The sequence below is a fragment of the Phaseolus vulgaris genome, chromosome 8 (assembly GCF_051622355.1).
Source record: "Phaseolus vulgaris cultivar YP4 chromosome 8, ASM5162235v1, whole genome shotgun sequence".
Classification (NCBI taxonomy): domain Eukaryota; kingdom Viridiplantae; phylum Streptophyta; class Magnoliopsida; order Fabales; family Fabaceae; genus Phaseolus; species Phaseolus vulgaris.
The window spans coordinates 60,708,773-60,735,664 of NC_143505.1; the positions used below are offsets into that span (position 1 = coordinate 60,708,773).

The 26,892-nt window shown below is 31.9% G+C and overlaps 3 protein-coding genes across 5 annotated transcripts; 1 reads left to right on the forward strand and 2 right to left on the reverse strand.

Moving 5' to 3' along the window:
- Window positions 1-1,069: 1,069 nt before the first annotated feature.
- LOC137823510 (DNA polymerase I A, chloroplastic/mitochondrial) lies at window positions 1,070-11,344 on the reverse strand. Of its 3 annotated transcripts, none has more exons than XR_016514747.1 (12): window positions 11,174-11,334; window positions 9,829-10,702; window positions 9,475-9,666; window positions 7,777-8,456; window positions 7,105-7,546; window positions 6,571-6,680; window positions 5,690-5,782; window positions 5,415-5,609; window positions 4,761-4,853; window positions 4,463-4,675; window positions 2,283-2,372; window positions 1,070-1,688 (listed from the first exon to the last, which is right to left on the reverse strand). XR_016514747.1 is itself a non-coding variant. In XM_068628683.2 (12 exons), the coding sequence occupies exons 1-12, from the start codon at window positions 11,332-11,334 to the stop codon at window positions 1,527-1,529; spliced, it is 3,291 nt and encodes a 1,096-aa protein (XP_068484784.2). In that variant the 5' UTR covers window positions 11,335-11,344; the 3' UTR covers window positions 1,070-1,526. The 3 variants fall into 3 exon arrangements, 1 of the variants encoding a protein (XP_068484784.2); XR_016514748.1 differs by having other exon boundaries at window positions 6,571-6,697; XM_068628683.2 differs by having other exon boundaries at window positions 6,571-6,666; window positions 11,174-11,344.
- Window positions 11,345-12,556: 1,212 nt separating this feature from the next.
- Window positions 12,557-15,867, reverse strand: LOC137826699 (putative serine/threonine-protein kinase PBL23). Its single transcript, XM_068632787.2, has 5 exons — window positions 15,261-15,867; window positions 14,601-14,782; window positions 14,310-14,499; window positions 13,445-13,836; window positions 12,557-13,041 (listed from the first exon to the last, which is right to left on the reverse strand). The coding sequence occupies exons 1-5, from the start codon at window positions 15,382-15,384 to the stop codon at window positions 12,790-12,792; spliced, it is 1,140 nt and encodes a 379-aa protein (XP_068488888.1). The 5' UTR covers window positions 15,385-15,867; the 3' UTR covers window positions 12,557-12,789.
- Window positions 15,868-22,239: 6,372 nt separating this feature from the next.
- On the forward strand, window positions 22,240-24,511 carry LOC137824248 (uncharacterized). Its single transcript, XM_068629803.2, has 3 exons — window positions 22,240-22,893; window positions 23,366-23,869; window positions 23,962-24,511. The coding sequence occupies exons 1-3, from the start codon at window positions 22,436-22,438 to the stop codon at window positions 24,230-24,232; spliced, it is 1,233 nt and encodes a 410-aa protein (XP_068485904.2). The 5' UTR covers window positions 22,240-22,435; the 3' UTR covers window positions 24,233-24,511.
- The last annotated feature ends 2,381 nt before the right edge of the window (window positions 24,512-26,892 follow it).

The window sequence follows — 26,892 nt, forward strand, 5'->3', positions numbered from 1 at the left end:
TTTTTTTTTATAAAAAATTAAGGTTTACATTCATTTTATATTCAGTTGTTGATGTATGATCATCCTCCAAATTTTGGCTTCCCTTTTCTATTTCTTTGATAATGTTTCTTTAAAGTGCTTTGATTCTAATGTCTTTCATTTTCTTGAATTATTTTATAACTTTTATTCATTTTTCACATGCAACTTTAACAAAATAAAGAATAAATAATTTCATTCAATAAATGAATGTAATATAAACACTACACGATCCATCATTCCCAAATTACTGTCTAAAATAAGTTATATAGTGATTTTATTAAAAAAATCTTGTTTATTTTTTCTTTTATTTATTTTTATTAAAGTTTGCTGTCCAATATGAGCACAACTTGTGTAACAAAAATGTTATATATATAATTTTTTTTAAACTAATTCATACGCAATAAACTTATAGAAACTAAAACGAATAATAGGAGATAATTTAAGTAGATATTTTGAAGAAAATAAATTAACTTAGACTACAACAATTTCTTAAAATAAAATTATTTAGGTCTGTATAAGTTTGGTTTAAATTGCGATAAATCAATGCTTAAAATTAAATAAAAAATAAGATATAATCCAACAAAGGATCTCAAATTAACTTTCTTAATTTGGTTCTTCTGATTTACATCAGATTAGAGAAACTTTTGAACAGCAAGGAAGTTTAATTCACTTAGTTGAACCACGTCTGTGAATTATTATAACCTTATTGATTGATCACTTCACAAAATCTGTTTGATTGTTTTCACATAAAGTATTGAGGTATCACAAGATCATATGCAGGAAGAAGCAGCTATTTATAATATATAAAAAAAAAGAGTTTAGGCACAAGTGTATCCTTGGAGCATGCTCCATTCTTTGTATCCCATTTTCTCCTGTTCATAAGATAGTTATTATACAGAATATCATAAATTCACAATTCTGTTCTGATATTACTGAAAATTGTCACTGGTTAAGATGATCATTTGTGCATGCAAAGTGCTGTTTGATGGTGCAGATATCATCATTACATGATGTTTGTACAAGCAACAAGGAAGTATATGTTTGCAACAGATCACCAGCAATGCAGATACATTCATTTTACAATAATCTATATACAATATTGATAAAGTTTGCATCAACCAAAAAGACCAAACTGGTACATGATGCCAGGCACAAAAGAAAAAACCTGTCAACTAAAGAAGTGAAAAGCCGAGGCCAGTGGTATTGGCCTTTTTCTTCCTTCAAAGTTAAACGTGTGTTAGGCTTTGGTATTACCAAAACATCACACTGAAAATTCTCTAAAGATGTGCCATGCTTTGGTGTTACCAAAATATCACAACTGGAAATGATTTCCTAGGACTTAAACCTCTATAAAAATCAAGCAAATGAAGATACTTATGGCATATTTGCCGTGAAAGTAGAGGCACCAGATTAGTAGCATCTTTTGTTTGCAAGCAGCCAAAGCTATCTGAATGAGAAAACATCTCAAAACAGAACAGCAATGGCTTCCATGCTGTACAAGGGAGTACCTATTTCCCAGAGTACCAGTTCTGAGCACACTTGGCATCAACAGAGAGATCAACTTTAAGAATATTCTTGCCATGAAAAGGTTTGGACATGCACTCAACAACTATGGACTTTGCAACCTCAGCCGATTCCGTTGGTCCTTCCAATATGACCTCATCATGAACCTGCTTTGTCAAATCCAAGATCTTAGTGAAAAAGTAGCAAGTTTAGGAATAGATATCTGAAAGTTTAGGAATAGATATGGAATAACCTTATATATCAAAACAATGACATGGTTGGAGATACCACATCGGATTACAATATATAAGTGGAGTGTAATTCTCACGTTACAATTTGTAAGATTGAATTAGGTATAAATTCACTTATTAAGAAAGATGATATCAGAATCATTCAAAGACCATCCTCCTAATCAAGTTTTTTGGAGTTATTATGCCTTGGAACTATTCTGCCATTGTTATTAGACTTAAATTACACATAAATATATAATCATCCATAAATATATAATCATGCACTTAATATTTTAGATTAAGGAAATCATCTCAAGCTTGGAAAAAGAAACTATGTGGTGGAATAATTCACTAATGGAACAAAGTTGCAGTTCCTCTATCAACTCAGGGAGCAAGAATGGATAGAATTGATTAATGAAACAGGTCCAGTAGAATATGGCAAGTTAGATCAAGTGTAATTTGAAACACACACTCCAATAAAAGGGAAGCAAGAAAAATTAAAAAAGATAAATAGTGGGAGCACTAAATTACCTGCAGAAGTAACTTCCACCCGAGTTCCTTCAATTGCTTATTCTTGGAAATTTGCAACATGGCACACATGGCAACATCAGCAGCACTACCCTGTTAAATACCTCAAATCAAACCCAAAAAGAAAGGTCTGCATGTGGAAATGGGACGCAAAGTAATGACATCTCAACTGAAAGCATTGGGCTAATTATGAGAGTAAGAGGAGAGAATCCCTATTTGGTCATGCAAGGATTTACATGACAAAATCGTGTATTTTTTTTAAGAAAGCATGCAACCTCAAGTCATTCTTAAATGGTTAAGTTGAATCTTAGTTAATTATTAATTATGATGGTATGGTGCAAAAGATAATTTTAGATACATTAGACATTATCATCAGTAACATTTAATTTTAAGTGTTATGAAATTCTGTGGGCCTTGTCATGAACCAACAATCCCAACAGCACTTGAATGACTTAATGTTTTATTTCTTACAGGAACATACATATGAAAAGTTAAAAACTTAACCAAATAATAGATCTCAAGCAAGGATATTCCTGATAGGGAACTATTACGAAGTGGACTTTAAGCCTAACTCAACCCCATAAAACCGGCTCATAGGGTGAGGTTTGCAGCCACTTATATACAATGAAAGGCTCTAATCTCTAGTCAATGTGGGATCTCCAACACACCCCCCTCACGCCGAGAGTGATAGATAGAAGCTCGTGCGTAGGACTATATATTATGGGTGGTCCGATAGAGGCCCGATAGCGGGTGGCACGATAGGCCCAACACAAACACTCGCTAGGATAGGCTCGAAATGGCTCTGATACCATATTACGAAGTGGACTTTAAGCCTAACTCAACCCCATAAAACCGGCTCATAGGGTGAGGTTTGCAGCCACTTATATACAATGAAAGGCTCTAATTTCTAGTCAATGTGGGATCTCCAATAGAGCAAAATCATAGGATTGGGAATGATGAGGAAAACCCAAAAGTGGAGAAGACACAATATCAAAGAATTGTGGGAAAACTCATTTATCTTTCACACACTAGGCCAGATATAGCCTATGCAGTTAGTGTGGTTAGTCAATTTATGCATGATCCAAGAGAAAGACACTTGCAGGCAGTAGATAAAATTATTCAGTACTTAAAAGCCTCTCCAGGAAAAGGATTGCTATTCAAAAAGGGGGAAAACTTATCCATGAAAGTATATACTGATGCTGACTATGCAGGATCGATTGTTGATAGGAGATCCACCACAGGGTACTGCATGTTCTTGGGTGGAAATCTGGTGACATGGAGGAGCAAGAAGCAAAATGTAGTTGCAAGATCAAGTGCAGAGGCAGAATTTAGAGCCATGGCTCAACGGGTGTGTGAACTCTTATGGATGAAGATTATACTTGATGACCTAAAAATAAAATATGAAGCTCCTATGGGTTTGGCATGTGATAATAAGTCCGCTATCAGTATTGCACACAATCCGGTTCAACATGATCGAACAAAGCACGTAGAGATAGACCGAAACTTTATTAAAGAGAAGTTGGATGATGGTCTTATAGCCACTGAGTACATCCCTTCAAGACTCCAATTGGCAGATATGTTTACTAAGGGACTTTCCACAAAACAATTCAAAGATCTTACTTGCAAGTTGGGAATGATAGATATACATTCACCAACTTGAGGGGGAGTGTTGCACAATCAGGAGAATTATGTTATAATTAAGTGCAAATTCCATTTTATATTTATTAGGACAGATTTGTTAGTGATTTGATTTTATTTGATTTGTACAGCTTTAAACACTCATTATTTCTGGCTTTCATTGCCTATTATTTCTTTCTTTAATTAGGTTGTAAAACAGTCTATAAATAGAGACTGTAATCACATTTGTAAGAAATCTCAGAAATATATTTCATCTATTTCTTTCCACTGGAACGTTACTGACTAAACTAATACAAGATAGCCCTGTTGTAAGATTAAAAGAATGAAGCCATACTTTTATCCACAACTCAATACGAACTCATTTCAATATAAAGTGGGCTCTAAAAAAATTATCTCATCATTCACTGTTCTTAAAAGGGAAAAGTTCAAAACTAGACAACACAAATAATTCAGAACATTTTTTCTTTACTAACATGAGTATGAAGACAGTTTGATAGATGAGTGGGAACACAATATTGATTTGTAAATTAGAAAGAGTTAAGGACCTGGACAGGAGTATTAATAGCAGCTCGCTCAATGTGACCCTTCTGATATTTGTTAGCTTGGGCCATCAAAGGGAACCGCCGTGCTCGCCCTAGCAATGTGTGAACACAATGAAACTCGTGAGCTTCCTTTTTACGCTCCTCTTGCCATTGTAAAACCTCTTTTCTATCATTGTACCAAAGGTCAACTGTTTTCTTAGCATCTTTCACAGAAACCTGAGAGTGAACAATCAAATAATAAATCACAGACACTAGTCACGGCGTAAATCCGTAAATTCCTCATAATAAGAGTTCAGTGTACCTTCCAATCCTTGGAAAGCCCAACAGGTGTCTTTCCATATGCAATTGAGAAGTTAAGCATTTTAGCTTTTCTTCTTTCAGAAGCAAAGGCATCCTGACATGGAAAGGGAGAAAAAACATAATCAAATTGTGAAAGAGATAATTATAAGTTATAAATAAACTGTTAAAACAGGTTTTTCTATATCTTGAGGAACAGGCATCAAATGGAGCTAAAACTGCTGAAACAAGCTAGTTATTCGTGGTGTTTACTTCTATTAATATACCTAAACATTGTTAAAAAAACACATTATACATCCAGAAACTCTGAATCCTCATATTTAGAAGCCTATCACAAATAAGCTGCAATCCTTCTATTACCACTGTCACATGTTATGCTTTCCTCCAAAACAGTGTTCTAACATGCTGTACCGGCCAATTATTTTTGTGGGGAAATCCACAAATTATTTGTTCAAATTCTTAAAATATATTTATTTTATTTGCAGTTGATGGATCTGTGCCCAATCAGAACATGAATTTTTCCTCCCTCATGCACTGCCAACACTCTGGTTCTCACTATGTCTGACATCATCAACTACACGAAATACCACATTAAAGACAAAGCCACTACTTGAACGTCTAAATGCAATGGTACTTACTACTAGTAGCAGACAGTTACCTTCAAAAGAGGAACTGGGGGTTTATCTTCACCAGGCTTAGGATGCCACTCAAGAATCACTTCCTTTTTCTCAACTGCTTCACGAATATATGGGTACATATTCATTGCAGTCCTTGAATGAAAATCTCCACCAGCTTTAAAAGCCTCCAACATGCTCTTACAGTCTGCAAGATGTGCCAGAATCCTAAGTTCCAGCTGTAACAATACAGTAGGCTGTTAACAGAATGAAAGTTATTGAAAATAATTTAGTTAGATAGACAATGTACACTATCAACCTGCCCATAATCAGCAACTATAAGGGAATTCCCAGGTGAAGCAATGAATGCTTGACGGATTTTGTATCGGTCTTTTTCCAGAGCAGGTTGATTCTAATTCACAAAGTGTACGTGTTAGATTCTATATCGTTTTGAAAGCCAATGATTAATGTACTAGACGTAATACTCATATGTGAATGTCCAAATGCAAATTGAAAATGACTGAGCTGAGATGCGTTATGCTGGCAAAATTTAGGATATAAATAATTGCAATGAAGTAACAAAAAGGGCATCAAAACCAAGCAGACATCAAATGATTACATAAATGTGTGCACAAACCTGTGATTAGTACAAATGATTAAGATATTTTTAACTAAAGGAGTAAATCAATATGGAAGTGTACATTTGAGCAGAGATGTCAAGAACTGACTCTTGAGCTTGAGACATTTGATAGATAGAGGCCTGAAAAGGGTTTTATATTTTTCTGTCTCACAAACCATAAAGGTTTGAAACATGTATAATCTACAGAACTATTTCACCTTCTGCTGAATTTTTGTTGGTTCAACCTTACTGCCAGAATTTAGTAATGAACAATAGAACACAAAGGATAGAGTGGAGGTCCAAAATGGACTTACATATCTATTAGGGAAGAATCATACGGAAAGAAGAGAAACTACATCTTATTTTAAAAGACAAAATGACAATGCCACCTGCTAAGAATTTAGCATCAAGGAAACTGTATGACACCAATTAGTGAAAACACAAGCCAACATATGAAGGCTAATGGTCAAATCTCATGTATATTACTTAAAAATTTCAAGTGCACAACAACTACAATCAAAATGAAATTTCCTAATCAAAATCGTAAGATGATTCTGATAAATATTGCAAATTAGAATAACCTGCAGATTTGGCCTTCTTGCTGATAAGCGTCCTGTCTCCGTGTTGATATTTAAGGAGCAGTGAACACGAAGATCTTTACCAGATATATTTTGTCCCTGACAAAGAGAAACTGAAGCTATTATAGAGCTTCAGTGCAAAATAGACATATATTTACTTAATGTAAGTGGTGGCACATTAGGCATACAAAAATTCGGCGTGAACTCAGATAAGGAAATACTTTCTCTAGGCATATCCAAGAAGCGGAGAACCTAATATTGACCCTCTTAAATGAGTATTTTTAAAGCTCAAGGTATTATGGTACAGTTGTGGGTTTGGTGCCCAGGTGAGTTGTTAAGCATTTCATTTGTTGATGTTTTATATAATAACAATAACTGTTTAAAAATATCCTCTTTTGGAAAATGAATAGGAAACATCTTTAATTTTTTACAGACAATATGTATTATTTTAAAGTTTTTATACTGGGTTCAAATAAAAGAGATTTCAAGCAGGCTCAAGAAACTTCAAAATTGCAAACCAAACAATAAAAAAAGTACCTGCAGGGGAAGGATGAAGTTAGAAATCAAAGAGTTGATAGAACAAACTTGACATAAAGCAGCAATTGCATGGCAAGCTTCTCTCCCTTCTTCCTCAGTTGGAAAGGCAGCACAGGCAGTTCCATATGCAGATGAATCAATTTTTAGGGGTACAACTTGACTTTGAGAAGGAATTCCATCTTCATCACCATGATCCAAGTTACAATCCTCATCAAAAAAGTCATAATCTGCAGAAATTTTTCCAGCCATGGCCTTTAATGCATCACCACTAACCGATGGCCAACCAGTTGCTGTGTACATCTCAGTCTTCAAGTCATAGCCTAGGCTTGTCACCTTTATATCACGAAATTTTTTGGGAGCCTTCTTGCCTTCTTCAACCACATTATCAACATTGGGAATTTTGAATAATCGTTCAGTTGGAAGTGCCAAACTGGAGTCCTTTCTGTAATGAAGAATGAGGCAAGTGAAAATTAAAGTTTTACTTCAATTTTACATCCTTAAGCTACAAGTGGTAAACATCAAAGTTGATAAAATATCAAGGTAGGTACTAGTATTAACATTCAGTAATACATTAAATTTACAAATAGCAAAAATACTTCAGTTTTTACTAGCAAATCATTAATATATGAAGATTGAAATAAATGATACACGTAAGATTTTAAAAATGTGCACCTGTTCAAAGTGCCACCAAAAAGTAGCTGGCGCAACTGTGAATCACTTCCCACATTCATATATTGGGCATCCGGACAATATCTACTTGCCCATTTCCGGAATCTATTAGTAGCTACCTCTTCCTCTACTTTGGCCACCTTTTCTATGCTTTCAAGATAAGCCCGATCAACTAGCATTCCCTCAGATTCCATCATGACTAGAAGCTCACCAAATGGCCGCCAATATTCATTGTAGAAATCATACATGGTTTTGCCATACACTGGCACACCATCAAATTTCCAGGGCATGCCAGAAAGATGGCCCTTTAGGCTCTCATACAGCTTCAAAGTGCTGCTAGCATCCAAGGCAGAATAGCATATCCAAGGTATACGCTCATCTCTCTGTAGCTCTTCAACAGGAGCAATGACACTTGTTTTACCCTCAGATCCATCTTTCTTCAATTTTTTCTTACTAAATATAGTTTTCATTGACACCTTACCAATCAAATCCTTTTGATGGTCCAGCTGAGTCCTAGACATAACCCTTCTGTCACCTGTAAGCCCTTCAAGAGAATAACCTCCACCCAAAAGTCTTGAAGAATCCCATAGTCGTGCCATGTGCATTGTATCAGCATGAAATCCAGAAACTTTGAACCCATAATTCTCTATAACATGACAGTCAAAGCTATAATTATGCCAGACCTACAGAATATACCAGTGACTCGGTTATTTCAAATATGATTTGTAATCTTTGATCATATAGACAAACCCAGATATTTAATGGCAATATGATTTTATAAAAAGAGGCCTGGGGAATAAGAAAAGAAGTCTTTCTTCCCACAAATTAGCTCATTGGTTGAAAGAGAGAAAGGGATGAGTATTTGCAAGGCTTAGCCCAGAACAACTCTAGAGAAGTATTTTAATTACTGGAGCCTTACAAGGAAACCATTCCCCAATCCTTCAAGAGGTCATCCTTCATGACCTATGGAGAGGATCCAGTATTCTGCATGCTAGGTTTGGAGAAGGTTTGTGGATGAAACTGGAATTAATTTATTTTCATTCCATATTTGCTTAAGTAGTGGAATGAGTGAAAAAGGAATTGGACAAAAAAATATATCAAGTCAACAAAGCAGAAGCATCATATTGTCAGATATGGGTTAGTACAGAATGATCAACTTTTTAATACCTTACAAAGTGAGGGAGTAGAGACTTTTTAATAGCTATGTTTATGCATAAGAATGAGAAAAAGATAAAAGTGACATAGTTAGTCAGATCTCTTGCCTGTCAGTGTTACTACATGATAATAATATCTAACAACAACACAAATAAATTAAACAGAATAACAAACAATGCTAGTTCACTTCTATCATAAGATGCAAACCTCTCTGTTCTATACAAGAAAACTATCCCAAATCAAGTACTCATTAACACTAGGATTGCAAGTTGCAACCTATCTTGGCATATTACTGCATAAATAGAATATACCACTGAACCCACATTAAAAATCAGTATGGTACTTTGTATAATATGACACCAAACTTTAAGATTACCCAAGGTAATTTAGACCACAAAGTAGCTCATTGTCAGATTATCAGATATCATAACTAGTACGGCATGTTTCATAGTATCAAGCATATGATTAAGACTTGAGAGGCTGCACATTGAGGCAAGTAAATACGATTAACACAGAGAAGGGATGGAGGAAGAAAGAAAAGTTCACCTTCCTAATAGAAGAGTCACTAAAAAATTCAGCAAATTTTTCTAAAATTTCTTTGCCTCCACCATCAAGAACATCTACCCAGATACAGGACTTTCCAGCTCCAAAATCAGCTTCTGGACCACAATAAATGCTGAAGCATATTATCTCACCATGATCTACGGGAGTTTCTTGTTTGACATCTATCTTGGCCACCTTTGAAGACAATAAAATCAGCAGATAATGTGTTCCAAAAACACAAATTAGTTGAATTCATATCCATAGTACACAAGAGCAAATAAGGATATATTTGAGCTATATAGACTCTAGCGAAAAGGAATAACAATAATACAGTAAAAACTGTGAAAAGATTAATACCTCGGTATCACATGCATATATGAGATGCCTATACTTTGTTGTGAGCATCTTGGAAACTTCCTCTGCTAGAGGAACATTATCCACAACCAGAATATCTTCATAGATACTACAAAGCCTATTTAGAAGCTTTGTTTTGTCAGTACCAACTGTCTTTTTTGCAACTGTTACATTAATTGAATCTTTTACAGTTCTATCCAAACCATGATCACCATTGACTACAGTGATTTTCTCTTTACCAGTTCCCAGAGGAGATTCGTTACACTGGCGGACCACCCTTTCAGACTCTACAAACACCTTCGAATTGTTTAATACAGAACACTTAACAGATGATGAGACATGCTCCCGATGATCCTGCAGTATTATATTCTTGTTCCCATTCTTAAAAACAGCCCGGTTCTCACCAAAGGAAGCAACTCCATAAGATGCATTACAACTACCATTTTCCTTGTCAAATTTATTTGAGCCATTCATTTCCTTTTTGTTTTCTGTTAACTTATCTTTTGCTATAGTCCAGCCTCTACAATCACCACCAGACAAATGTCTACCTGCAGTGGTTGCGGAAAATCCATTATTGCAAGAAGCCACATCCATCATCCTAACTGGCGTTTCACATGAACGCAACGAATCCACCTCTTCTTCCTTTGTCACCTCCTCCAGTGTGCCAGTTGATGCAGTTGCAATTTTCACAGATGAAATGCAAACTGGACTTTTGCACGGAAAATCACGCTCATACCTCACGCCATTGCATTTATTTAATCCCACAGATGTCCCTTTTGGACAGCAAGAGAAATCTGTTCTAGATTGTACAGAATTTCCAAGCACAGAGCTATTTCGGAGGCCATTGTATGAAATTTGGAATGACTGAATTTTTCTTCTGCAGTTCACATCACGCAACCAAAATAAAAATTCCAATCAATTAAATGTAATAGCGTTTTATCTACCCATGTACTAGCTAAGAAAAAGCTAACAACACACTTTCTATCCCTTATTTCCACATTTACAAAAAAAGCTAATCCCAGTTGAGGGTAGCATCCCTCATAACCCGTTTCAGGTTCAATAATCAACAAATTGCTAATCACAAAAATTTCAACAATACAATTAATACTCATGCGAGCTCAACCTTTCAAACCATTGAAGAACAACAAGGCACAACGACCCATTAGACTGAAAAACACAATCAACATAGTTTACCGTGTAACATAAAAATATTAGTTTCTTAAGAAAAAAGAAGAATACCCAGTTGGAAAAGATGCAGAATTTGAAGATATTAAAGAGATGGGCAAGGTGAAGTGAAGAAAAGACAGGAACTTTGAAGTGAAATAGAGAGAAAGAGAGAAGGGTAAACCGTTGGAGTGACAGAGAAGGTAAGAGGGAAGAGAGAGAGAAAGGGCGTGAGAAGCAGCGGCGGCATAAGGGACAGTGTGGCCTCAAAGCAGACACCTCCATTGAGGCAGCAGTCACCTCTCTACGAATGCTCCCTCCACGCTCAAACAGATTACGAATCATCTACTTAAATATAATAATAATATATAAAATGTATAATATAGTTTAGAAATATAAAAAAAAAAAGGATACAAAGAACAAAAATATTTGAAAAATCTTAGCCATTAACATTATTATTTAATAAAAAATAGTAAATACGAAGTTATCAGATTTTTGCCACGTAATCTTAGGATTGGATGGCCAGGATGCCTCTAATTGTGTTTCTTATGGAATATTTGGTTGAACTTACCTAATTTTTTTATTCCTATTTTTTAGATAAGTCTTTTGAGTATAGTTTATTTTCTCCTTTTTATTTCTGTATGCTACGATTGGGTTAGAATATTTTAAATTTAAATATTTATATATAAACATATTGTTAAAAAAAATACCTTCTTAAAAAAATACTTATAGCTTTTAATAAAAATTATGAATCAACAATAAGATAACAACATTAGAGATAGGTGTGAGTTTGACTATAAGATCTTTATTTTTTAAGTAAAAAAACAATAAACTTAATTTTAGGATGACAAATAAGTTAAATCTCTAAAATGTAGGACACGAGGACACAAATCTATATAATATATAATTATGATTTATATAAATTGACAATAAAGATTTATGTACACAAGTATGTTTCATATTATTTTTTGGAGAAAAAGATATTTTTCATAACTGGTTCATAAGGATTTGCTTACTATTTTTATAATCATAATAACAATTTATATAATAAATTTTGATTTTTTAAAAAAATAATGTATTTTTTCTTTTTAAAATTGTGTTAGAATTATACTAGAATTGTCAGAAATCTAACAAATACTTTTTGAATTCGACACTTCACGGATACCTGTTCTACAAGTGTTATACGAGTGTCGGTATCCAATACGAATATCGGATACGACACATCATTTAAGAGGAGTGTCCGAGCTTCATAGGAAATAAGTAAAATAAACCTCAGTAAATCCATCCATTATTTAACCTCAGACAAATAAGTATTATTCATTTTAGGCTTTTTTTATATAAAATTTAAATAATAGTATTAAAAATATTATAATTTAGTGTTTTTTTTTTTAAAAAGGACTAATTAACATTAGATTAAACAACAATTTACAGTAATTTTGCACAATTCAATATTTTTTCTCTCTCAAAATGAAGTTATATACATTATCTCATAATCCTTGTGTTATTGTATTTCTCCATCAATTCATTGACACTGTTGATTTGATTAGAGAATCACACTGAGAGAAAATTATGAATATGGCAGCAATCTTCTCATTCTATAATCAATATATCTAATGCTACTAATCAATAAATCTTGAACAAGGAAAAACATGTAATGGTTCTGATTTTCATCATCAGACCAAGTAGCACCATGATAAGGTACAAAATTCTATAGGTTGATTATCAAACTTCTTTAGCAGCTACTTTTTCATTCATTGTTCTTAATCTTCTCTAATCCTCTACCATTTCAGATTCACTTTGTCAACTGCATTCTTTGTCCTCCATAAAAGCCTCTGCTGTGCGTTGCTGTTTTCCCACTTGCACCTGCGTCTTTGCTAAAACATCAAGAGCTGTAACCACATCACTAATCAAAGGTCTGGTATTTGCTTCCTCCTGAAGACACATTGCTGCAACTGCTAGTGCTTGGTGTAGACCCTTTGCAGGGTAGTTACCTTTTAGCAATGGATCAGCCATTAATGCAAATTTCCTTCTGTCTTTGAACAGTGGTTGTGCCTGAAAACAAGAAACATTATGAACTCAATTGCTGATCATTTCTGCATATTGGTCTTAGCATAAAATTTTGGACTAGTTTTCATATTGGTTAGAGGGTAAAAGTTGTCATAGGTCCCTCAATTTGTCATAGGTTTCTCTACTTTCAAATTAATGATTTTGGTCTTGGTATTTTGTGTAATCATCCCTCTTAATGAAACTTAGATACTAGGATCAGTGGATGAAATTCATCCATTATAACAGAAAAAGACAACTAAAACAATCATTTTAATGTATAAAGACTAAGTAAGACTAATTTTGGAAATAAATTAAGGGACCTGAAACACAGTTTAGATTATAAATCCTGAAATTGTATGCCTGAGAAATGCTATGAGTTTAAGCAGATAATAGAGGTTTCATGACATACCCAAGTGACTAAGTTTTGCTCTAGAGATGGTCTTGACTGATCAATTACTCTTCTTCCTGTGATCATCTCTAGAAATACTACTCCAAAGCTGTATATATCAGATTTTGTAGTCAATTGACCTGTGGAGGCATACTCAGGTGCACAATAGCCATAAGTTCCCATCACCCTGGTGGATACATGAGTTTTATCACCAGTTGGACCAAGCTTTGCTAGTCCAAAATCAGAGAGCTTTGGATTGAAGTTTTCATCTAATAGTATGTTTGATGATTTGAAATCACGGTATATCACTGGTGGATTTGCTACCTCATGCAAGTATTCAAGTCCTTTAGCTGCACCTGCTGCAATGTTCATTCTGGTATGCCAATCCAAAGCCTTTTTGTTCGCAGGTAGTTCTAATACCATGTTAAGAATGAAGAAAATGTATTTAAGATTAATATTCCTTGTACACACATAGATATCTTTATTTATAGATGAGAATAATAACAGAATCAATAACATAATAACAGAATAATATTCAACAGTGATTAAAAAAAACAAACTAGGGTAATGTTTTCAAAAGGGAAACATCCATGGTGTCAATTCTACAAATGTTTTATTTCTAGTGCAAATGAAAGGTGAAACAAAAAAACTAATTTAAAAGAGCAAAATCTACTTAAAAGGATCATTATGCAAGAAGTTGCCTTATATTGTAATTAATCAGCATTGATAATCCATTGTGCTCATATGGTCACACTGTCATGCCACTACACTTAGTTTAATCATTGCATCCATTGAAGTTTGATACTCAAAGTGGATGTTGCTATCATTTTGTATTCGTAATGAATTTCATTACAAGACATTGTGTAATTAAGAAGCAGTTCCTTACCAAGAAGGTGATCTTCTAAAGAACCATTCACCATGTACTCGTATACCAAAATCCTTTGTTCACCATCTGCACAATACCCTACCAAATTGACAAGGTTAGGGTGGTGCAAGAGACTCAAAATCAAAACCTCTACAAGAAATTCCCTGTTTCCTTGGAATCCATTCCTGTTAAGTTTCTTCACAGCAACAACCTGTACAAAAATAACACAGCATTAGAAGGTTACTATTCATTAAGAACTGAAATGGATTTCTTTCTTGGAATAACATTCATATAGATGTGAGTTAAAGCTACCTGATGTATGCTTTTAATGCGTCCTTTGTATACCCTTCCAAAGCCTCCTTCACCAATCATGTTGTCAGAGTTAAAGTGCCGAGTTGCAATACATAGCTCGTAATAAGAAAAAGTCTGAGAGGTAATATTCCCTTTTCCAATCTTTGCTATTTCTTGTTCTATGTATTTCCTCTTGCTGTTATCTACGTGATAAATTGTTCAGAGTTTTAAGCATTCGTTTTTCTCATCAAGAAAAAAAAAATGTCAAGTGTTTGAGAAGTCTGAAATCTACTATATGGGTTCATTCTATGAACACTTGGCATCTGCAGAATTCCAATCTTTTGTCTCTAAACTCTAAAAGGTTGACAATTAAGGGATACAACTATTAGTGGCACAAATTGCTTTTAAACATGCTATCAAGAAGCTAAGAATTAAACTCAGAAGGGAACCAAACTGTTGTCATTTCACATCATTGTGGCCTCATAATAGCTGTTTTACACTGACAATGTTGATGAATAGATTTCCATTTCTGGATTTCATGTTGAGATAAATAAGAATACTTGAGAAAATAATCTGTGGCGGAAACAACATCAAGCTCTAGATACAAGACAATAAATTGAGAAAATTTTACCTGAAAATCGATAAGAAAAGGAAAATTTGCATTTCAGCTCAGAAAAATACCAGGTTTAAAACACAAGCGGCCACATGATGGCATAGCTTTTTCATAATTGAAGTCCTTGCTGCTCCTTCTGAATGAGTTCTTGTTGATCTTCTCTGATGATTTGCAACATGAAAAGAAACTCATCTTCCACCCCTAAATATGATCCAACCAAACCCACATTCACAGAATTTCAAAGCTCATGCATCTGCTTTCCAAATGTCTCTTGGCATGCAGATGTGAATTGGCCAATGATCCAATGCATGCAATGCAACCTTTGACACTCCAGAAGTGGCTGAAAATCAATCTTGTTAATTTTTTATTCAGCCATTGGCCCTGCACAAACCAAATTGGTCATAAGTTCTGTTTTCACAGAAACCTCCCCACATGGCATGGTTACTTTGGCTTCAATGGTTTTCAAAGGCCATTGTTAGGAAAAGAAATTATGACTTTGTCAAATATGGTAATCTAAAAATGACCGATAAGGAGTCACTTCTCTTTAATATCATTATCTAAAGTTCCTCAATATAGGATTTCATTTAGTGTTTTCTCTTAGGTTGCACTTTATTATTATGCCAACCAAAATGGAGGATCACTCCTTTATGAACCTCCTCAAGAATAAATTATGACAACTATTTTATATGAACATGAACGGCTTATATCTACTTTGTTTCCCTCCCATCTACCTCTGTTATATTCTTTTTAATTAAGCTTTCTACCTAGTTTTGTTTTTAATCAACACAATGTTGATTCAAACTTTTTTAATGACACTAAACTCACTTAAATGCTCATTAATATACCAATCTCTTCAATGATGCTTTGCTGGAATATTTTAGTATGTAATTACATTTTTGCATCTTGAGTTAAGCATGATAGAGAGGAGAAGGTTGAGAAGAAGAGGGGAAACAAATAGCAAAACCTTATTTTGGTCTTGTGAAGATTAGTGTGTTATCAAATCCTCCAAAATTATGATCATCAAAATTTATCCTTTCAAAATCTAAAATTAGTTTTTGTTTTAATTTGAATATGTAACTTAACTTTTTTGGAAAAGTAATATTCCAATACTCCAGTTTTTGAATGAGCAAATTAAGAGTTCAGTTTTACATAAAAATAAGAAAAAGAAAAGAAAATATTCACTCCAACTGCACCGGTACAAGAAAATCATTAAATAGAAACGAATTTTATAGACCAAAATAATTAGTTACTAACTAAATAAATTATAGACCATTTTATAAACTAAAAAATCATTAGTATCTAAATTGGTTTCTATTATTAATATAAAATTATAAAATAGTTTCTGAATTGGTATCTAATCATTAGCTACCTAGATTTTAACTTCTTACTACTTTATATTCTAAATTAGTCTCTATTAGTCTTTTAGAGACTAATTTAGAATCTAAAATATTAGTAGCTAAAACCTGGGTAGTTAATCTAGATACAAATTTAGAAACTATTTTATAAATTTTTATTAATAATAGAAATTATTTTATATACGAATAATTTTTTAGTTGTTAAATTAGTATATAACCTAGTTAATATAGTGACTAATTATTTTTTGTCTGTAAATTTAATTTCTATTCAATGATTTTCTTGTAATGACATTTAAAATACAATCTAATAACCAGAAGGATTGCAATTATTTTTTCCTCCATTCTTGCAACCAAAAGCTGAAAAGCTTCTTCTCCTTTGATTTGAATTGTTGAAACCAAAAGCAACAAAAATTAGCTGGCTCCAATTAAAGAAAATTTACAGGGTCTAAAATGGAAAATAATGAGGAGATAGGTTCAGCCGTCTGTTCTTAGATGGGTGAAAGCTAGCACTAATTTAAGTTGTAGGTATCTAGATCACCTACTGAAACAGAAGCTGTAAATGATATGCTGATAAATTTTGAGGTCTTTCATTAACATGGCAACTTTTTTTAGGAACCCTTCACCTGCCTCAAACTGTATTCAATGTTCTTATGTACAATTAAATTCAATGGTATCTGCTAACAATAAGTGCTGGAGGGCCACACAGAAACAGTTAAGAAACTGGTAAAAATTCATTTTTTTTTCACTCATAATTTTGGTGAATCAAAACCATGGTCAAATGGAAATGTTTCTTTAAGATATGCCAGGCTTCATAACCTTCATCTCCATGTGAACATCAATTTCTGTCCTAAAAGTTGGCACTAACTGGAACTTAAATGTTGAACCATTTATGGATATCTTTTTTACTTTTTTGGTGAATCTATTTGTGGACATCTATTGAAATGCATATACACCTGTTCATATAAGACCAAAACAATAAAAATGATTTAGAAATATGAACTGGTACAATGCACAATACTTCTGAAAAGTGCAATGCCAAGTAAATTATTTATAAGCTTTCAAAAGTAAGATATAATAATGGCAACTAAAAGCATTTAAATTTGCTAAGACTGAACTGACACATAATTAGAAAGAACGGATCCAATATGTCATGTTATACCTTCTGTATCCTTCTCTGTGCATTCAGTCAAGGGACCTTCACTTTTCTTAGATTTTAATGTTTTACAATGAGGTGAAGCATTAGATTTTAATGACATTGGAACTTGCATTTTTCTTCTGAGAAATCTTATCTTATTTATCTTACCATTGGATGTAATGTTCACTTATAAATTTTACCTAATAAACTGTAAATTGATTGAGAATTTGGAAGACTCCTTCTGTCATGGTAAACTGATTCTATAGTATATTTACCCAGTCGAGTCTAAGGGGAGGGGAGTGGTTTCCCCTAGTTGAAGGGTTTGGGAGATATTTTCGTTATCACAGACGGCGTCAATGTTTCGACCTCAAGTCTGAAAGATAGCATCGCTAGGATCAATCACCGCATCCGAGATAGACGGCGTCAATGTTCCAACCTCAAGTCCGAGAGAGGGTCAATCACCGTATCCAAAGTATTGTGAGCTTTGGAGGTCAATGTTCCGTCACGGTTTTATCCTTAAAAGACGTCTTGGTGTGTGGGAGGAAGAAGGAGTACATAAACTGCCCTTGACTTCGACTACTAAATAATGTGAGACTTTATTAGTGGTACTAAATACAAAATTAAGCAATGTACTAATTTAACTAAAATTTATCTAATTTCTTCAGTTGAATCAGCCCAACATACCAAAGTTGAATAAACTTTCTGCTAAGAAACTCTGACTCTTTTGTATCATATAATCAATATGTGTGCCTAGGGATCATATCCATTTGTAAGTGTTAGGCAAACAAAAATGATATGTACACAGTGTAATACTAATCTAGAGTCAAATGTTCAATAACTAAATTTTAACCATGTGTACTATACCAACTATGTCTTTTTCTAATAAATAGAGTTTCACTGCATGAGCATCATAACATTCTATGGTGAATCATTTATAAGGATTTATAAACAAATCATTGATGTTTAAATTTTGCAATCTCTTCACCTATATGACTGTTTTCAGAAACTGTCTCACTCACACATCTTTATAGTCTCTTTCTACCTGTAATGAATTTTTACAAATGTTCTACACTTATGTCCAACCCACCTTGAGGCAAACTTTCACCACTCAAAAAACAGTGTTATCACAAGTTTTTCTCTCCCACATGGTTGCAGAAAGGCCAAGAACAAATTCATCCCGAAAGACTAGCCTAGTAAAAGGAAACCTTAACTCTTTACAACGTTGATCACTCTAGTTAGCTTAAAGTGCAATTTACAATTTAAATCTCTGAACAATCTAACAGGACAAAGTAAGATTAAGAATACAAGTTTTTACAAATTATTGACACTGTTAGTCTGACTATTGACTAGTAACAGAGGTATGTTCTGAGTTTCTCTAAGACTTAATGCTTTCATGGATTTGTAGCTAAAATTTAAAAAAGAAAATGAGGTACTGAACTTCAGAAAATGGAAACAGCTGCATTGTGAGAACTAATATTCTTTTCCACTCATGAATTCATATCCCTTTATGGTTTAATTAAGTGAGTAATCTAGAATTTCTAAACTCAGTTCTTGTGAAAGAACTAGCTTCATCTGTTATTCTGTATTAGTTATCACAACTTTCACTTTTCTATCTGTTATTCTGTATTACAAACCTCCACAGGGTTTAAAGAATAACATTTTTTATAATGCTATGATGATCTGTGTTGTTATTCTCCAAAGCATGTGTATGTGTATCCCATACATGGTCTTAGGCCTCAAGCCTCACACTCAACAAAATGCAGTAGTTCAGATTGTTTTTGTATTTAATAGCTAAGTTGTAAGTTCAAGTAAGTATTCAGTATTTGGATGTGATTAATGTAATAATTCGAGACCTATCTTATTTTTCTATAACATATTTATTTATAGAGTTTGTAATGAAATTTATCATTGATGATCGTATTTAATGTAGATTATAAATAAGTTAAATGAAATTATCTCATTTATTTATTGCATATCTTACTTATCTTTTTATTTTACCTTAGTATATTTATATTTATTATGTTATTATAAAAATATAATTATATTATAATATTATAATTTAAAATATGAATATTATAAAATTAAGTATTATAATTAAAAACTTAAAAATATTTACAATTTTATTTTTAATTTTTTTAAATTCAAAAATAAAAAACAACACAAAATTATAAAAACAAATTTGCCGAAGCCGTCAGTCCACTTTCTAGTATATTTCTATAAACTCAGATTAAATAGTTGTTTGTGAAGAAAAAAAATAAGAACACGAAAATGTATTATCTCATGAAAATAAATTTTAATTTGATTTTAGATTAGTATGATTTTTTAATAAAGAAAAAACTAAAGCAATCTAAGTTTTTTATCCCTTAAGCATGTAAATAAGGTGTGTTCTTGCCATTTATCTGAGAATGAATGTCCTTTATCAATTATTCATGTTTTTTCTTCACTTTCGATTGTTCTTCTTGGATATCAAAAAAGGTGAGGTACCTGTAAAGGTACTCTAACGCTCAAGTTAGATGAGGTCAATTTAGGTGATTTAGTTCAGAGTTCAAAATAACCTTACATTTTCATCATGAGGGTCCCCTCCTATTTATATTGTTCTAGTGAATCTTATCTTGTCAGAATGATTAAGACCGTCTTAATGAGCGTTTAATCACACTTTATAACTCCTAATCGAAATTAATGCTCTTAGTCTGTGATGTGACGTGGACATTGCCTTTTACCGAGAGTCGCTAGACGTCTGGGTAATCGACCATTCGAACTTTCGGTTTTCACTGAGTGGAAGCTTTGTTGCTGAGAAACACTTTGAAGTATTCCAGTGAAGCTTTATCATCATGGAAGAGTCGTGCACTCTCTGTGCGCTCTCCATCTGTTTTCCGACTGTGAAGACCAAACGTCTAACTCTCACTAATCTTTGATATAACATTTGTTGTCAAAGCTTAAGCTTTCATGAAAAATTGAAAAGTCGTAACAAGTTTTAATGACTTCTTAGTGTTGGAAGTTGTGCGTGTTACTGAGTATTTTCATTTGTTCTCCTACTTGTTGAATGGTGAAGACCATAAGTCTAATTCCTGTTAATGTTTGATATAACAAAGTGAATAAAAACGCGTAAAAGTACCCATAATAAATAAAAGTTATAGGGTGATTAAGATACAACAATGAAAAAATAATAATAATGAAAAATAACGGTTTTAGAGAAATGAATAATTAATACAAAAAGTAAAAAAATAATGAGTTTCACTTGCAGTTCTCTCATATCTCTCGGTTTTTTCTGTCAAAACACAATATTTATTTATTTTATCCTTTTTTAAATTTTAAATAACTGAAAATCTTAACAGCACATTTAAAAAAACTGGTAGAAAAATATTGTTACGATAAAAAAAATGGAATAATCAGCATAATATTTAACTAGAATAAAAATGCTTTAATATATATTTTCATTTTTCTACTTATGTAAATAATTAAGAAAAAAAAAACTATTTCATTTGGTTTTTTTTTATCTAAATAACATTATTTTTCCAAACAAAACATCATTGGTAAAGTTTATCGAATATGAAAAGCTAAAAGCTTTAACTCCTTATTGTTCAATGACTTGCTTGGAAACAGCATTTTCCATCTCTTCAACTTATTGCCGAAGTAATCATGTTCATGTTGATGCGTTTATTATTCTGGTTTAACCGAAGCATCACATTCTTTGGAGAAAGATAAAGCAAAAAGACATTAGATTCGTTCTCAAAGCATTAGAGAATTGACCAAAGAAAGAAAAAGAAACTATTTAGCATAAACAGTCACACAAACACATAGATATTTGTGAATACAAATTTATAATAAAAATTTATTAACAATAAAAATTTATGGCACAAGTATTCTTTCAATTTTTTTTAATAAAAATATGTATTTTTATGATCAGTCAAAAGGATTTGTTTCTTAGATAATAGTTTGTTTCTTAATTTTATAGTCATATAAAAAATTTACATAATAGTTTTAGATTTTAGAAAATTAATGTATTTCTTTTTTTGAAAATTGTGTTAAAACATCCAATAAATATTTTTTTGAATTGGTCACTTCACCATTAAGTATTTTATCAGTGTTTATGAAGCTCGGACACTCCTCTTAAATGGCGTGTTGATGTTTGATACTTGTATCGGACACCGAAACTCGTAGAACACGTATTGGTAAAGTGTCCAATTCAAGAAGTATTTGTTAGATTTATGACAATTCAAGTACGGTTCTAACACAATTTCAAAAAGAAAAAATACATTAATTTTCTAAAAATTCAAACTTTATTGTATAAATTGTTATTATGATAATAAAAGTAAGAAACAAATTCTTGTGAACCACACATGAAAAACAAACATATTTCTGCTCCAAAAAACAATCTGAAACATATTTATACACATAAATCTTTATTGTCAGTTTATATAATTCATAATTATATAATATATAAATTTATATCTCTATGTCCTACATTTTAGAGATTTTACGATATCTGTATTAGTGTCCGTGTTAATGTCTGTGCTACGACGGTTGTATGTACGAATTAATCCCTATCGACCATTCATTTGTCCGAGTCTCGTAAACAAGAAAAGAAGAAAGCATGAAGAAACGAACATGCAACAGTATTATAGAGAAAAAGAACATTCGAGAATAATTTCTGTGAACACGCTTAGTGACGCGCTTACTATAAAGTGATGATGAGCACTGAGTTTGAGTCTGAAACAGCAAGAGTGTGGAAGGTGTGAGTGAGGAGCATAGCATGGAATCGGAACAGTGTTACGATGTTTACCTGAATTTGAGAGGCAAAACCCACTACGGCTTCGGCGGAAATCTGCGGAAGGCTCTGCGCGATAAGGGCTTCAAGGCTTTCATGAGCGACGACGGAATGCAGAGTGGAAGCCAAGTTTCACCATCTCTTCTCAGAGCAATCGAACAATCTAGAATCTCCGTCGTTGTTTTCTCCAGAGACTACGCACGTTACACTGGGTGTCTGGAAGAGCTTGTCAAGATAGTTGAGTGCAAGGAGAACAGGAACCAATTGGTTTTCCCAATCTTCTACAAAATCAAACCCTACAACGTCAGGGGACTCAAGAAATCCTACTGCGAAGCCTTTGCCAGACACGACAAGAAGTATGGCAAGAACTCTGAGAAAGTGCAGAAATGGAGGAATGCTTTGTCTCAAGTCGCCAATTTGCATGGACTCGTCGCTCGATCTGGGTATGTAAACTTTTCTAACTCAATCCTTAAGAGTTTAATTCAAAGCTACTTAGTTTATTATGAAATGGACTTTAAACCTAACTCAATTTCATAAAACCGACAACTATTTATAAATCTCCTAATCTTTAGTTTACATGGGATGTTCAACATATTTCACTGATGCTTAGACTAACTAACAACTTGTGTATGAGACTATACATTATGGATGGTTCAATAACGGATTTGATAAGCTCAACAAACTCTTGCTAGGTTAGGATAAATTCGAAACGATTCTGATACCATATTAAGAAGTGGATTTTAAGTCTAACTCAATCTCATAAAACCGATGTATCATGTGAGGTTTGCACTTCCTTATATATTATAAAATTTCTTAATCTCGTAGGATCTACAACAAGATTACTGCAATTCAATCATTACTCAAATTTGGTTGTTGAACTCAGATTCATGTTATGTTGTGATCTTAATTTGATAGGTATGAATATGAGCATGTAGAAAAGGTTGTGGAAATGGTGACTCGATACTTGTCTCGCTACGATGTTTTTATCAATTTTAGAGGAGCAGATACTCGTTACACTTTCACAGGTTATCTCTACAAGGAATTGTTACGAGAGGGGTTCAAAACCTTCATAGATGATGAAGAATTGAAAGACGGGGACAAAATTTCACCATCTCTTGTTAAAGCTATCGAAGCGTCTAGGTTGTCCATTGTTGTTCTTTCTGAAAACTACGCACATTCCAAATGGTGTCTTGATGAACTTGACACTATCCTTCAGTGTAAGAGGACCAAGAATCAACTGGTTTGGCCAATATTTTACAAAGTGGAACCCTCAACTGTAAGGCATCAAAAGAACAGCTATGAAAAAGCCATGACTGCACATGAACAAAAATATGGAAGAGATTCTAGCAAGGTGCTAAAATGGAGGGAAAATTTGTCTGAAGTTGCTGGTTTGAAAGGATTCCCCCTTGAGCCTAAACAGTATGTGCTATATAATCAGAAATGTTAGAGAATGACAGGGAAATGATGATGCAGAAATAAATGAAAATTGGTTTTGTTTGTTGATTTTGCAGGTATGAGTTTAAACTGATTGAGGAGATTGTGAAAAAAGCCATTGAGAATGATGATGGAAGTTACTCCCAAGTAACAAGTGTTGACTTGAGTCAAGGCATGAACAATGATGATGATGAAAATGAGTTGTCTAAGTCATGTTCTAGTTCAAGTTCAATGGTGGATCATAACTACTGCAACTCAATATCTAGTCCTAGTTTGAATCCACATACCATTAACATTGATGATGGAGATTGTTTCTCTTCATCAAGTCCTTCCTCAAGTGTGGACTAGTTAAAAAGGTATACTAAGTAATGTGATACATATATATACATACATATATTATATATATACATATTATATATACATATATACTATAGAGAGAGTATAGTGATAACATTTTTCTACAAGTACAAGTGAAGAGTTGTGTTATTGTATATTTTTAGATAATATTAGTTTATAGTTGTTGTTAATCTTTAATTCCTCTGTTATTTACTAGCATAAGCACAATTTACATTTGTGATATTCTTTATGATATTATATTTATGGAATACACTATTATAAAACCCTCAAGATTGAGACTCTTTTATATTTTTCTTCGTTATAATTGAAGTGTTAATATATATATATAGTCTTTAATGTTTAAATTATTATAAATTTTATATTTTTGTTAGTGACAATGTGAGTAAGATAATATGAGATAATTCACAATAAAAAATATTAGTTAAATATTTTAATTCACATTATACGTTACTCAATCATTCATTAGAAGAAAATTATTTAATTATGATTAAATTAGATATTAATTTAAAGATTATAAATTTATTGATATTAATATGATTTTTATTATTAATAAAATATTATAGAATATAATTACTAATATTTTAGATTTTAAATTATCGAGACTAATTTATAACATAAATAGATAGTAATTAAAACCTTGATTATCAATAATTAGATATTAATTTAAAAATTATTTTATAAACTTTTACTAATAACAAAAATTATTTTATATGCCAATAATTTTTTAGTAGTTTTTAATTTAGTTAATATAGTGATTAATTATTTTAGTTTTTAAAATTAATTTTTATTCAATGATTTTTTTTTTAGTGTTCAGTTCACTTCATCAAGTTATACGTTTATTATTTTTTCAATTTTTATTGTTATATACTATTGTTTATATAAGTTTATTCATTATTATCAATATTATGTTACTGTTATTTTTTCACTGTTAAGAATTGATAACACTAAAAGATTGATGAATCAATGGCTGAGTTCAATTATTAAATTACATTCCATCAATTATAAATTATTTATATTTGTACACATACAAATAAAAGTTTAGATTTTATTTTCCGTTCTACTTAAATAGTTTTTTTAACTCGCTTTCTTATTTATTTGTAATAAATAAAGAATTTTTAATCATCTAACATTTTTTACTCCTTGTCAATCATTGTTTCTTTAATGAAGAACTCAAACATGAAAAGGATGTGAATGATTTGTTTTTGTTTTTTTTTTATAAACTTTTTACTAATGTTAATGTGAGAGGATGGGTAGGTTCGTAATTTTCTTAGATGTTAAGATAAAATAATTTATGTTACCACGGATATAATCCAGATACAAACTTAGATATTGATACGGATAAACACCGAGAAACGTGTAATTTTTAAAATATAGAATATGAGAATACAAATTTATATATTATATAATTATAAATTATATAAATTCACAATAAAATTTTATACATTTAGGAGAAATATGTTTTTCATAATTAATTTAAAATATTTGTTTTTTATTTTTATAATTATATTAAAGATATATAGATCCCATCACTTATCACATTGAAAGAAAGATAAATTTTTTATTAAAATAAAATTATTTTAAGATTACATTATAATTATAAACTAATATTTTACCGAATATAGTTATCAAAAAGTGATATTTTTTTAATATTTTTTTTTATCATAGAAGGAAAAAAGTTAGTATCATTCTTAGTATAGTTGATGTGACTAGTTTTTACAACAAAATGACAACAACACTTATGATGTTTCTTTCAGTTGCTGATTTAGAAAATTGTGATCAAAATATGTTCCTTGCAGAATTAGGTAACAGTGGGAGGAGTTTTCAAGGAACAAATAAAGGAATATACCAAACCTCATTTTTCAAACAAATTATTAATATCATATAACATTTCACAATACTTCAAAACTTATATGCATATAATTTAACAACTAAAATATTGATTAGTGTTTACCCAAATAATTTATTTCTACCCTTCAAAAACATCCAACAAAATTCATTTAAATATTTAAATATCAAATTCTACATAAAAAACACATCTCCTTTATAAAATACCTAAATAAATAAATAAAAGAATTGACATATTTATCTAAATTACAATTATAATCAGTTAACTTTATTCTTTGTTTTGCTACCTGCTTAGTAATGCAATTTGGTATAAATAAATTTAATAATTTCCTAAACTTAGAAATATTTGAAAGGAAATAAGTTTTAATTTCTTTTAATAAAATGAAGAATGAAAATCAATACTTTATCTATAAGTTTTTTATTCTTTATATATTTAAAATTTACAGCTTAACATGTTGACCTAATTTACAGCTTTTATTTGTATACTAACTTCAGTTAATATATACATACAGATAGATTAGTTTAACCTTTGCATTGTATCAAGACTAACAAAAAATCATTGTGATTCTTGTAGCAAATATGTTATTGTATCGGTCAGATTTGTACGACCTAGAGGTTTAATGATATGAACAAAATTATTATGTTCTAATAGAAAATCAACAACATTAATGAATAGTCAAAAATTAGGTAATATATTCTTAATTATTATCCAAAACTCTAATCTGGCCCAATAATAAATGAATCGTAATAATCATATAAATAGACACAAATTCAAAAAATAAAGTACGTCATCGTTTAATACTAAT

What these genes read in the sequence shown, in the direction of transcription:
- LOC137824248 (XM_068629803.2), top strand. Translation starts at nt 22,436, where the DNA reads ATGGAATCGGAACAGTGTTACGATGTTTACCTGAATTTGAGAGGCAAA. An exon ending in GGACTCGTCGCTCGATCTGG is followed by an intron (nt 22,894 to 23,365) that starts GTATGTAAACTT and finishes TTAATTTGATAG; the next exon opens with GTATGAATATGAGCATGTAG. An exon ending in TTCCCCCTTGAGCCTAAACA is followed by an intron (nt 23,870 to 23,961) that starts GTATGTGCTATA and finishes TTGATTTTGCAG; the next exon opens with GTATGAGTTTAAACTGATTG.
- LOC137823510 (XM_068628683.2), bottom strand. Translation starts at nt 11,334, where the DNA reads ATGATTCGTAATCTGTTTGAGCGTGGAGGGAGCATTCGTAGAGAGGTG. An exon ending in CCCCAGTTCCTCTTTTGAAG is followed by an intron (nt 4,854 to 5,414) that starts GTAACTGTCTGC and finishes TTTCCATGTCAG; the next exon opens with GATGCCTTTGCTTCTGAAAG. An exon ending in GGCTTTCCAAGGATTGGAAG is followed by an intron (nt 4,676 to 4,760) that starts GTACACTGAACT and finishes GTTCACTCTCAG; the next exon opens with GTTTCTGTGAAAGATGCTAA.
- LOC137826699 (XM_068632787.2), bottom strand. Translation starts at nt 15,384, where the DNA reads ATGAGTTTCTTTTCATGTTGCAAATCATCAGAGAAGATCAACAAGAAC. An exon ending in TTTAGAAGATCACCTTCTTG is followed by an intron (nt 13,837 to 14,309) that starts GTAAGGAACTGC and finishes ACATGGTATTAG; the next exon opens with AACTACCTGCGAACAAAAAG. An exon ending in AGCAAAACTTAGTCACTTGG is followed by an intron (nt 13,042 to 13,444) that starts GTATGTCATGAA and finishes TCTTGTTTTCAG; the next exon opens with GCACAACCACTGTTCAAAGA.